Below are 11,345 nucleotides of genomic sequence, written 5' to 3' on the forward strand. Positions count from 1 at the left end.
GGGTGGATGCTGATCGCTCGGGTAGGGCCCACAGCTATCCCTGGGTTGCGAGGTTGCTCAGGGGCATGAAACAATGAGTAAATGTGTTGGTCCTGGAAGGGGGGGTTGGAATGAGGTGGGTTTGTGCATGATGATGCTCCGCTGAGGTGGTGTTTCATGGGCTAGAAAAAACAATATGATAACGACGGTTCCAAACACCCTTGGTAGGGTTCTAATCTTGACTTGCCGATCTGGGATGGACGGAAGAGCTGCCAGATGTGAATGAAGGCCACTCCTGTTCTAGAACTAGTCACCGTGTGGACGCAGGATTTGAGTTCAGGTTGTCCTTTTCCAGGCATGGAAGGAAAACTGCAACTTTCATCATGGCCAGCAACGCAAGGCAAGATAAGATAGATGGACCCATTGCCTCAGGTATCAACCACCGAGCCGATTTGCAAATAAGTTAGCGAGAGCACGAGCCCGAGATTCTCACGAATGCATCAAACAATGCCTGAACCGTTAAATCAAAGCGAGCCAAGCCAAGGTGGACAACGACAATTACTCGTCGGATGAACGGCATCAGATGGTGACAAGTGATGTTTTGTGAATGCATCCGCCAATCCGCTCCACCAACCCCAACCCATCATCATCAACAACCTAGGAAGTAAACAACCCACCGCCATCACCACCACCACCACTAAAAAAAAAACCCTCCAACCCCCAACCCCTACACAATCATGAACGACAGCTCCAAACCCACCCCACCCAGCACCACAACCGCGCCCACGACAGCACCACCACCGCCGCAAAACCCCCCCAAACGGACACAACTACCACAACCACAACCACAACCAGCCACCCTCCTCCTCGACGACGAAATCGCCCGGAGAGAGGGCCTTGCCACACACGGCCGCATACAAACAGGCTGCTACACGCTGGACGAGCATGTCCTGCTGGGGGGGCTGGACCGGGGGTCGGTGGTGGGGGTAAGTGTGGAGGAGGAGGAGGAGAAGGGGGTTGGGTTGGCTGTGAGTTTTTATTTTCTCTGTTCCGTTCCGTTCTTCTTTTTTAGGAGGGGGGGAGAGAGGGGGGTGATGGGTGATGTGGGGTTTGTGGTGTTGATTTGGGTTGGTTTGATGTTATATGCTGATGATGGGTGTAGATTGGGCTGCAAACAGCGGCGGGCCTGTTGGTGGATGTGCCGAACGCGAGGGTGATGGTGGTGACGACATTGCCGGTGGCGGGGCTGTTGCCAAAGTTGAGGGCGGCGTTGGTTGCGAAGTTAACGACGTCGATACCCCGGGAAGGGTTGCAGAGCCTGCAGAGCGAGGTGAAGGGGTGTTTGGAGAGGATCTCGATCGCAAGGGTGTTTGATGTGGAGGGGTTGTGGGAGGTTCTCAGGGAGCTGGAAGAGGCTGTTGCTGTAGCGGAGAGGGGCCCGCCTCAACCTGCTCAGCAGACGGACAACAAATCGGGGAACGCCTCTCCTCCTCCAGCCAAGGGCCAAAGGCAACAGAGAACGGAAGTCCTAGACAGCGAGGATGAAGGCGGTCTCTCATCCCCAGAGTCACCACCGTCAGCCAGTCCTCCGCGTCAGCAAACAGCCACCCCAGAGCAGACCAACCCTTCAACCCTCCCCGACATGATCCTCATCACCCACACCTCAACGCTCCTCAACACCCTCTTCACCGGCCGCGACAAAGAAACCGCGCACAGCACGACCCAGCTCCTAGCCACCCACCTGCGCACCCTCACCCGCTCCCCCTCCCACGGCGGGCCCCTAGTCATGCTCCTCAACTCCACCACCTCCCCATACGCCCACCCCAATGATACCACCACCACCACCGCCGCGCCGCCAACAGACAGCGACCGCACGCCGAAACAGCTCAACCTGACCCTCCGCTCCATCTTCAACCCCCCGCCCGCGCCACAGCCGGGTCACGTCTATGCTTTGGCCGCCGCCAGGCGGAGCAAGCCCTCGTTTGGGCTGGTGTTTTCCCAGATGCTGGATGTGCATCTTCTATGTACCCGCGTTCCGAGAACGAGGGGGGATATCGCTGCGCTGGTGGCTAATCCGGGGGTGGCCGTGGAAGGGGCGTATGTGTGGGTGGTGGAGGTGTTGTTGGATGAGACTGGGGTGTATGGGGAGAGGGAGGCGGGTGGTGGGTGGGATTGGGGGGAGAGGAGGTGTAGGGAGCAGAGGTGGGGGGCGGTGGATGTTGATGGGGAGGGGAGGGTTGTGGATGCTGTTTTTGAGTGATGGGTTGCAGTCAGTGTAATAGGGAGAGGGGTGACGGTGGATTTGCAAAGTCGGTTTGTTAAGATGTCCTTCGTGTATTCGAATAGTGTTTACATGACTTGCTAACGAGTGTGCAGATAGGAGATATCCAAGTCCTCCGAGATCAACACATTTACCTACCCCGAGCGACTGCAAACTAGCAACCTACAGGTCTTCCATATCCTCCTGTTCACGGGACTGCTCCGACTCCTCCAAGTACGGCTCCAGCCGCTCCTTCAGCTCCTCCACGCTCATGTCCTCCTTCTCCACACCGCCATGTCCATCGTGGTGCTTGTGCGGCGGGATCAGCACCCTCCCAATAACCTGGATCACGCCATCATCCGCAACCCCGTCCCTCACCACCACGCGCACGAACCCGTTGACCACAATCGACACAAACCCCTTCCACGTCTTGATGTCCACACTAATCGGCTTCCCATGCAACAAACTCGGCAAATCCACATGCCAGTACCCACCTCCCACTCCCTCACCGTCCTCCTCCCCCTCCCCCTTCTCCTTCTCCCCACCACGATAATACGCATCCGAATAAACCGTCTCATTCAACACCACATGATACTTCACCAACGCCCTCAAATACCCCTTCCCCACCTCCGAAAACAAAAACGCATTCACCTTCGGCCCCAACCGCGCCCACGCCTTATTCGTCGGCGCAAACAGCGTCCCACCCCCCGACCTGACCAACACCCCCTCACCACCACCCTCACCACCACCACCCTCACCACCACCACCCTCACCACCACCACCCTCACCACCACCACCAAGCTCCCCCTCCAACCCCGTCCTCTCCAACGCCAACGCCAGCGTGCTAAACTGCGCCGGCAGCAGCCTCACAATCGCCGTCTGCCGCGGCGGCGGGATCAGGAAGGTGTCGATGGCATGGATGAGGCCGTTTGCCGCGACGAAATCGCCGGCGAGGAGGCGGGTGCGGAAGTTGAGGCGGGTGAGGTGGATGAGCGGGACGGTGGTGGTGCGGATGCGTTGGGGGTTGTGGTGTTTGTGGGATTTGCTGGTGGTGGAGGTGGAGAGGGCGGGGGGGTGCAGGGTGGTGGGGAGGGTGCGGATGGTGCGGATGCGGTGGATGGGGTAGAGGCCTGGCGTGATGTGGTATTTGAGGAGGGCGAGGAGGAATTCTTTGCTGGGGCCTTTGTGGTGGTCGCCGTCGTCGTCGTCGTCGTCGTCGTCACCGCCGCCGCCGTGGTGGAGGAGGAAGTGTTTGAAGGCGCGGTCGGTCGGGACGAAGAGCGTGTGGTTGTGCTTGGTGTCCTGGAGCAGATGCTTGATCTCATCATGCTTCTCGACGAGGTGGGCGAACCGCGTCGTGTGCTTGTTCTCCTTGATCAGCTCGTAGATGGTCTTGTCCGGGTCGCCGCGGTGGCCGTGCCGGCCGTGTCTGCGGTGAGGGGGCCGGGGGTGCGGGTGCGGGTGGTCTTCTTCCTGCGCCTCGGACTCGATCAGGGAGAGGAAGTCTCTGTGGCTGCTTTGCTGGATGCTCTTGGTGATGCGGTCCTCGATCGGGGACATGAGGCTGGTCGGGTTGGGGAGTCCATCCCACCAGGCCTGGACGACATTTTGCTCCGCTGTCTTGTCCTGGTCTGTGGCCAAGGGTGTCTGTTGCTTTCTGACCACGCCAGGCGTGACAAGAGCGGCGGTGGTGGCCGCGAAGAGGAGTGCGAACGGCTTCATGGTCGCTCCTCGGAAGCTCGGTTATGCACTTACACCGAAAGAGATGATTCAACAATGCGTCCTTCGTATTTAGGACTGATCTAAGACAGGACTCAGGTTCACTAGAACAGGCAGCTGGGAACCCCTTAAATGGTGGTTGCACTCGATCCCATACTCGGGAAACTCGGGGAGCAGAAAGCAGGCAATGGGCAGTGACGCGCGGACTCGATCCCGCCCTCGGCGTCATCATGGCCTGATGAGCGAACTGATTGGTCGTCGACCCCGCGGTTCCAGACTTGTCCAACGCCTCTTTGGAGAGCTGCTGGTACGACCAATGCGGGACACCAAGTAGCAATTGTGCAGCCGGAGTGCGTCATGGTATTTTTGTTTGATTGGGTATCATTGTTCATCGTTACTGTGTAGAGACGGCTTGCTGGCAACAACAACTGCATCATTGTTGTTGTTGCAACGGTGCCGTTTCTCGTGCTTCTACTCTACGCCTCCCTCGCCCTGATGTCAACATTCAAGTTAATATGTCTTGGGCAAGCCAAGCCCTATCAAAACGGTTACCTAGTTAACAGTCCCAAAGAAGCTAGAACTGAGTGAAGCTACGCCAGGCTCTTTTATTGGCAGGTACCCCGGCCGTAAAATATTCAATGTTGTTGGACTTCAACATTCTTCCGTACATACTTGGGAAGTCAGCTCTATCCGTTTGCATCCTTTTGCACTCGCCTCCCCCAACACTCAAATTCGACGAGCTGTTACCTCTTAGGGCCCTTTCACAACTAGGAGAGAGGTCATTCGTAGAGCCCGTCCGACCATTCCAAGTGGACGGATGATCTAGCATTGTCGCACCAGCATGGCCATAGAAGCATCCGAGGAGCTTGAGATTGTGTCTGATTCCTCTATGGTTGGGACCCCCGATGACGGGACCGACGCCACGGAGGCAACGTACTCGGCTTGGTACAAGTTGGTCAAAGAGCATACTAAGCAACAGCTCACATCCGACAACGACCACTTGCCGGCAGTTGCCGCGTCTGCGAAGCGTTTTCATGCACAGCTGGGGGACCAGTATTTCGCAGGGCTCTGGAGGGGAGATCTTCTCCAAGGATTACTCTGGGGCGTCGTCGCCAGGTCAAAAGGCCGTGGGCCGCCGGGAAGTCCACTTCTGCGTACCCGGCTTCGACTCCTGGGGTATTATGAGTATCAGGACAACACGGCAGAATCTGCTAGTAACGAAATACTGCCGGGGTTTTCTTCCGAGCACCGGGCGCCGTCGTGGAGTTGGGCGGGAGCCAAGCCTGGCGTCGAGTTATCGTGGCCTACTGAATTCTACAGAGGCCCCTTCACATATCCGGCAAAGGTTGTCAGCGTCGAAGTCCGTAGCAAGCCCGGTGACGACTTTGGCAGCGTAGAGGGGGGCGAACTAGTCTTGGAAGCCCCCTATCGCCACCTCCACCTCTGGCTCGGCAGCTACTCGGGTAGTTTATCAAACCCTGCAAGCCTGGTGCTGAGGGCCCTGACACGGCTGGGGCGGCTGCCGCGTACGAGAAAGCTGGCACAACTCGTCCTCACTAGACCGCATTTCCTCGCCTCAACGCCCAGCAGTCGCTCCGTGGCGGCGCCGAGAAGCAGCACCAGGTTCACACTAATATAGATTACAAAGACGGATAAAGTGGTCTATCTCCTCATCTTACATCCGCTGGCAGCAGATTATGACCATGGCGGACAGCCACAACGCTGTTATCGTCGAGTTGGATTGCTGAGGCTTCAGCCCTACCAGTATGACGACGACAATTCTGTGGGCGAGGAGATGACAGATCGCCTGGAGGGTGTTGCGTATCGTGAAGTCACGCGAGGGGAGTGGCCCAGGGCCAGCTTTGTGATAGTCTGATGGTTGCCACAAGGAAGAGCAAGTGGTGATATTTCTAGGTGGAAGTTGGTATAGAAGGTCAAAATCAGGGGTATAATGGGGGGTGCTGCCAGTTAGTTGTAATTAACATGAAGCTCGCGACTAGACTCACCGTCGCTAAGGCTGGGTCATCCACTCGGTTACAAGGGTAGTTCTTTTCGCATTTCCCGTGCTAGCGAGCATATGTGGGTGGCCTGAAGAGAGCGATGAAATCCTTAAAATTAAACAACCTCCGCTATCATCTTCTCCTACCGATAGATCATGCCTAGTCATCCTGATGCAAGGAGTCAAGAAGTATGCTCCCAGATAAATGTGCGCTACTAGTAATGTACTCTTTGGAGTAGACAGCGAACTCTTATGGGTCAAACCCTTGAAGCTGCTGCTACCTATCCGGTCAGAGGTCGGCGCTACCAGGAGCACCACCCCGTCCCGCCTGCACACCAGACGGTACAAAGCCCTTGACACCTGCGCAGACAGACCTTGTTTCCCAACTGCCCAGACCGGCATACAATCCTCTATCGCAGTCGTCGCCAACCCAGGGGTTCCATTCCTTAAGTTGCTCAACGGTGGCTCCGACGTCTTCCGCGAGGACATCGCATGTGCGGGCTGGATAAAAAGGAGGGTATTAGTTAAACAATCGACACGTGTTAAATCTGGCATGTTGAATACAAAACACATACTTCCAGCTCCGCCGCGGTGGTCGATTTCAACCCAGCAGTTGCAAGTCGAGACGGAACGGCGGTTCGGCTCCACGACACGAGGGAGGCAGTTTCGGGTGCCTTGAGGAAATTCAGGTTGTCAGCTACCACTTCTGCTTTGCAAACACTCGTGGACCTTCATCCTAGCGTTCGTGCTCACCAGTCGTGGCCTTCTTGTCACCAAACATGCTGTGCCAGAGGCAGTACCGGTATTTCGGCAGCCGGCCACACCTGACGCCCCTGCTGGGATATTTGTATCCGACAAATACCAGTCGGCCGTTTCGGTACTCGTATTCTTTGGTAGGGTGGTTGCAGTTGGCCTGTGGGATATCCCTCTTCACCAGGTATCGTGGGAAGCCATCCTCGTCGGTGATGATTGGGGCCGGGTTGGGGTCGCTGCCAGTGTATGCTTTGCAATCTTCAAAGTAGCCAAAGGACGAGGGCTTGTATGTCTTTTCCGAGTCGGTCGAGTGGCGGGCTGCCGCGGAGAGGGTTGAAAGGCCCAACACCACGGCGAGAATGGAGTTCGTGACGTGCACCATCCTGATCGTAGGCTATAAGTGTAGGCTGTCGAGGCTATCGCGGTAGGTCCTGGACGACAGCAACCAAACGCGCCGAGAAACACAGTGGGATGAACGAGTTGGTTTCTTGTTGGCTCAGGTCTCCCTTGCGCCGTACTTTGTACACCCCTACAAGTCATCCCTGCCAAGGCTGTTGCCTCTTACACACGATCTATGCATGAAAATTGGGCTACTGGGGGCCACAAGTGGCAAGGTGGTTTTAGAGACACACCGGGGTAGTTATAGTTATGATTTATGTAGACGAGGAAACGCACTAACAAACACGCGGATGGTGAAGAGCTCAGTCGTGACCACGAGGTTGGAAAGGAGGTTGGAGACGGAAAAGCCGGGGCCGGCTTTGCGCCAATCGCCGCCGAATGTCAGCCAGGTACGCGACAAAGGTCAACAAGGGGAGAATACTGCGCATGTTTCTGCCAACTCGAGCCATCAAAAGGGAAAGCCGGGGCCATGAGCCTCATATCCTATGCCAGGGATACATGCCGGAGGACCGGCAAGAAGCCTAGGCCAAAAAGATTTCAACCGGAACACCGTGCCAAAGCTCCCTCTGGCGACAAAAAAACGAACTCGAAAAGGGAGCAAAAAAATCAAGAAAGCGGCAAAAGTAAAAGAAACCAAGAAAAGGAAGAGAAGGAAAGGAAATCGAGCAAAATAAATCAAACAAAATAAATGAAGCAGAGAAGGAGCCACCTGGGCTCTGGGCTTCCGAATGGCTTTCTTTTCGTTCATCCAATAATCAAAGGTTTCGTTGGCACCTACAGCTAGAGTTCGGCTTTTTGGCTATCTACCTAGGTAGGGGGTGGCACCTACTTGGACAAAGCGGGAGGACCTCCACTCCATGAGTCTATGAATAAATGGCAGTCTGATTTGCGCACCATAAACTTTTGGCAAGGGTGCCCACGTACCTCGGTGATGCTGTGTGGCATTGGATAGTATTACATTAATTCTGTATTTATGGGAGCTATTATGGAACCCAATATTACGTCTTCATTGGGTATCTAGGTAATTACATAGGTAGGTAGCCAGGGTTGAGATCTAGTACATCTGGCTGCCACGGCCCACCTGAGTGAACCCGTGGAGAATCTAGGAAACTTGAAATACCTACAGTTTTGAAAATGACCGCGTCAACACTCCTCACTCCCCACTAACAAATCAACCCCCCGATAAAGAAAACAAACAACTGCCAACTGAGTTCTCCCCTTCCTCTTCCCCGACTTTCCCTCATCAACAACAGCCTCACACCCCCCTAACAATACTTACAAACCCCTTCCGGACAAAACCCCCGATTACACGCAAAACTACACAGCCCCACGTACGCCCCACTGCCAGGGACCAACGGACAGCCGTCCATGCCGTTGGATCCGGGCGGCTTGCCGGGCACGCCGTAGGAGGTGCACTGGCAGGGGCCCGGCGGGCAGTAGCCGAAGCTGCAGGCGAAGCTGCAGAGGTCGGCGTAGGCGTCTGATTCGCCGTCGGCGTTGGTGCCGCCGTTGCAGGATCCTATAGGCACGGGGTGTGGGTGGTTAGCGGGGTTGGCTAGGGGCGGGGTCTGTGGAAGTTGTTGGGTTTGGGGGGGGGGGGTTGGAGAGGGGGGTGGGAGAGCTGACATGTGGCGGAGGTGGTAATCGCGAGGAGCATGGCGAGCACGGGGAGAATGATGATGCTGGGCACGGTTGGGGGCTTACCACCAGAGTTGGGCAAGCTGCTTGTTTGGGTTGGCTGGGTGGTCGTGGTGCTGGTCGGGTCGGATTCCGTCGCTCCCTGCCCCGGTGTGGCGGTGGACTGCTCGGTGGCCGACGAGGTGAGGGTCGGGTTCGCTTCGGCATAGCACTCGGCGTTGATGAGCGTGTGGTTCAGAAAGACGGCGCCGCCCAAGACCCCAAAGTTGGAGGCTTGGTACCACATGATGGGGCACTCCTCGGCGATGCGGATGACACTGGCGCTGTTGGCCGCCCACCATGAAGATGCGCTGCGGGCGTACTGTGTGTACGCTGGGAGGAGCGAAGCGGGCACGGCCGTGGTGAAGCCGCACCATCGCGATTTGTCGGGGAAGGCGCAGGGGTAGTCATAGGTCCCGGATGTCAGGCAGGTCTGGATCAGGCTGGAGCCGAATGAATCATGCGCCTCCCGTAGCTCTCCGGTCGGCATCGGCACCGAGAGATAGGTCATGGGGTCCTCGGTTGCGCATCGCCACGGATCTGTTTCGCTGGCGTCAGGGGCCGCCGTGGGAGCAACTATCGGGTGTAGGTCGGTATAGTCGATCGACGCCGTGTCCGTGAGGCCGGAGACGGTGGCGGCGAAGCTGGCGAGCGCCAGTATGAGGGCTGCTGTTCTCGTCATATTGGTGTGCGTATGAACGGTATCATGTATCTTGGTTCGTAACAGCAGAGCTTGGAACTTTGGAAGTAGGCCGAACGAGTGAGGAAGTCAAGCTGAGGAAGCAATCTTGTACCATCGGTCCATCCCCGTCGCAGATGAGCTATGGGACGGTTGATGGGATGGGGGCGGAAAAAAAGACGCCGGAAAAATGCCGTACATAGGTAGGTAAGGCACCCAGTAGCTCGGGGACAGGTCCCAGATTTTGCCCCTGTCTGTGTTCATGTACCTGTACACACCTCCATGGTCCTATGTGGTGCCTTGGCAAATGGAACCGAAGAGCCGAACCATGACATTGTCTCCACCTCTCTCGACATCACAGCGGCTACCTAGGCCAGTTAGGAGACTTTGCCCTTGCACCTTGGCAAATGCAATTTCAACACAAAGTTCCTGAAATAAAGTACTGTATATTCGTGAGGTGTGAGGCCTCTTCGGCAGAGGCCCGAAAGGCGTCGGAAGCGGAATTCACAAAATTCAAGTCCGCGAATCTAGGATAGTGTTCCTTCGAACAGGTCCTGGACTGCCTTCAAACAATCCTGCTTGCGATAGCGTTCCATGTCTGGCCACCCGTGAGCCCGATACACGGCCTGCACCGTAGGCAGCACGCCCTCTCTGCCCTGGACCGCCCTAGACATCTGCTCAATGGCGTTGGCGTAGCACACTTTACGCGGGCTAATGGGAACGTAATTCAGCTGCCGGAACTGGTCTTTGAGAATCTCGAAGAAATCGGGGATAGCCCAAGCAACTGATTCATCCAGGCGCCAATTCATGATCTCCTCGTCAGAGACGTCCTCATACTCGTCGCCGATGATGGGTTCCCGAGAGGGATTGTTCTTGACGTCGCTGTCGCAGTCGTCCCAGTAGATTATGCCAAGCTTGGTATCGAGCAGGAATGCCGGATTACGGAACCCGCCATCGGTGAGGCCGACGACGTGTGGGGATATAGATTCCGGAAGCCCACCTTCGGTCGTGCTTCTGAAGTCCTCGGCTGGCAGTTCACCGAGGGCGATGGTATGAGCGATGTCTCGCCAATCAGCAAACCGACATCCGGGGGCACCCTCATAAACCCAGTCACTGCTGGCCCGAATGTAAGGAAGATGGCGGAGCAACGAGATGACTTCGTCCGTTTTTCCTAACCCACTGAGGGCCTCGGTGTTGATCTCAGGCCAGCCCTCTTCGGGGGGTTCGGCGACGTAGCACTCGTTGAGGTACATGCGGGTAAGAAAGCGGTAGTACTCTCGAACAGCGGCAATGGTCGCCTCGCGCGAGTAACTAACCTCATCGAGCTGGGGCATTTCGCTTGTTGGGGGCCGCGGGGATGTGAACGAGTGAGATCGTCGTCGGTATGACCGTCGCGAAGATTCAAACGAGTTGTCAAGTGGATGCAAAAGGAGGGCAAGGGCAAGGCTGCAAGGTCATTCGTGCGGCGTGCGGCGTGCGGCGTGCCTGGGAAGAAACAGCCTAACAGGAAGAAAAGGCCTGACGTCGGATCAAGTTCCGCTCAGTCGCGGGCCGATGCCCGTAGTTTCCTGGCCAGGGAATCATGGAGTGCACGCCACTATTGCTCTTGGCAGCCGTCGAGAGTTGTGTCCTCGTGTGTCAATTGGATGGCTGAAACGACGCACGAGTGTAAGCCCAATGCTTGAAAATAATTCCGGGAGAACGAGCAACAAAAGAAGTGGAGTCCTCTCTCCACTTCGCTCTCCACCTTTCAGCCCCCACTCCCACCACAAGCTTCATGCCAAGGGAATCGGCGGGATTCGACTTGTCGTGAACTACCTACTTCGTACTTCATATACTTTGGTTTGGAAAAAAAAAAAAAAAAAAGAATGCGCGCGATC

At 56.3% G+C, this 11,345-nt stretch overlaps 6 protein-coding genes across 6 annotated transcripts; 2 read left to right on the forward strand and 4 right to left on the reverse strand.

The window, feature by feature from the left end:
* Positions 1–450: 450 nt before the first annotated feature.
* F5144DRAFT_654848 (uncharacterized protein) lies at positions 451–2,239 on the forward strand (the record flags this gene model as incomplete). Its single annotated transcript, XM_066793110.1, has 2 exons — positions 451–1,007; positions 1,142–2,239. The coding sequence occupies exons 1-2, from the start codon at positions 717–719 to the stop codon at positions 2,237–2,239; spliced, it is 1,389 nt and encodes a 462-aa protein (XP_066641831.1). The 5' UTR covers positions 451–716.
* Positions 2,186–4,380, reverse strand: F5144DRAFT_309120 (fasciclin domain protein). Its single transcript, XM_066783950.1, has one exon. The coding sequence runs from the start codon at positions 3,959–3,961 to the stop codon at positions 2,423–2,425; it is 1,539 nt and encodes a 512-aa protein (XP_066641832.1). The 5' UTR covers positions 3,962–4,380; the 3' UTR covers positions 2,186–2,422.
* On the forward strand, positions 4,381–5,921 carry F5144DRAFT_309140 (uncharacterized protein). The gene has a single exon (XM_066783951.1). The coding sequence runs from the start codon at positions 4,800–4,802 to the stop codon at positions 5,595–5,597; it is 798 nt and encodes a 265-aa protein (XP_066641833.1). The 5' UTR covers positions 4,381–4,799; the 3' UTR covers positions 5,598–5,921.
* A 96-nt stretch (positions 5,922–6,017) lies between these two features.
* F5144DRAFT_515820 (uncharacterized protein) lies at positions 6,018–7,323 on the reverse strand. Its single transcript, XM_066786619.1, has 3 exons — positions 6,711–7,323; positions 6,533–6,631; positions 6,018–6,458 (listed from the first exon to the last, which is right to left on the reverse strand). Exons 1-3 carry the CDS (start codon positions 7,090–7,092, stop codon positions 6,247–6,249), a joined length of 693 nt encoding a protein of 230 aa, XP_066641834.1. The 5' UTR covers positions 7,093–7,323; the 3' UTR covers positions 6,018–6,246.
* A 611-nt stretch (positions 7,324–7,934) lies between these two features.
* F5144DRAFT_549745 (uncharacterized protein) lies at positions 7,935–9,468 on the reverse strand (the record flags this gene model as incomplete). The annotated part of the gene is made up of 7 exons (XM_066787599.1): positions 7,935–7,972; positions 8,034–8,043; positions 8,112–8,126; positions 8,191–8,211; positions 8,389–8,426; positions 8,470–8,628; positions 8,814–9,468. 7 exons carry the CDS (start codon positions 9,466–9,468, stop codon positions 7,935–7,937), a joined length of 936 nt encoding a protein of 311 aa, XP_066641835.1.
* A 477-nt stretch (positions 9,469–9,945) lies between these two features.
* Positions 9,946–10,909, reverse strand: F5144DRAFT_309179 (uncharacterized protein). Its single transcript, XM_066783952.1, has one exon. It carries the CDS (start codon positions 10,797–10,799, stop codon positions 9,993–9,995), a length of 807 nt encoding a protein of 268 aa, XP_066641836.1. The 5' UTR covers positions 10,800–10,909; the 3' UTR covers positions 9,946–9,992.
* Positions 10,910–11,345: the final 436 nt, after the last annotated feature.

Source organism: Chaetomium tenue, assembly GCF_020726465.1.
Source record: "Chaetomium tenue strain MPI-SDFR-AT-0079 chromosome Unknown F5144scaffold_5, whole genome shotgun sequence".
NCBI lineage: Eukaryota > Fungi > Ascomycota > Sordariomycetes > Sordariales > Chaetomiaceae > Chaetomium > Chaetomium tenue.

Coding starts and splice junctions, on each gene's coding strand:
- F5144DRAFT_309120 (XM_066783950.1), bottom strand. CDS start 3,961: ATGAAGCCGTTCGCACTCCTCTTCGCGGCCACCACCGCCGCTCTTGTC.
- F5144DRAFT_309140 (XM_066783951.1), top strand. CDS start 4,800: ATGGCCATAGAAGCATCCGAGGAGCTTGAGATTGTGTCTGATTCCTCT.
- F5144DRAFT_515820 (XM_066786619.1), bottom strand. CDS start 7,092: ATGGTGCACGTCACGAACTCCATTCTCGCCGTGGTGTTGGGCCTTTCA. Junction 6,632..6,710: donor TGACAAGAAGGCCACGACTG/GTGAGCACGAAC, acceptor AATTTCCTCAAG/GCACCCGAAACTGCCTCCCT. Junction 6,459..6,532: donor CCACCGCGGCGGAGCTGGAA/GTATGTGTTTTG, acceptor CTTTTTATCCAG/CCCGCACATGCGATGTCCTC.
- F5144DRAFT_309179 (XM_066783952.1), bottom strand. CDS start 10,799: ATGCCCCAGCTCGATGAGGTTAGTTACTCGCGCGAGGCGACCATTGCC.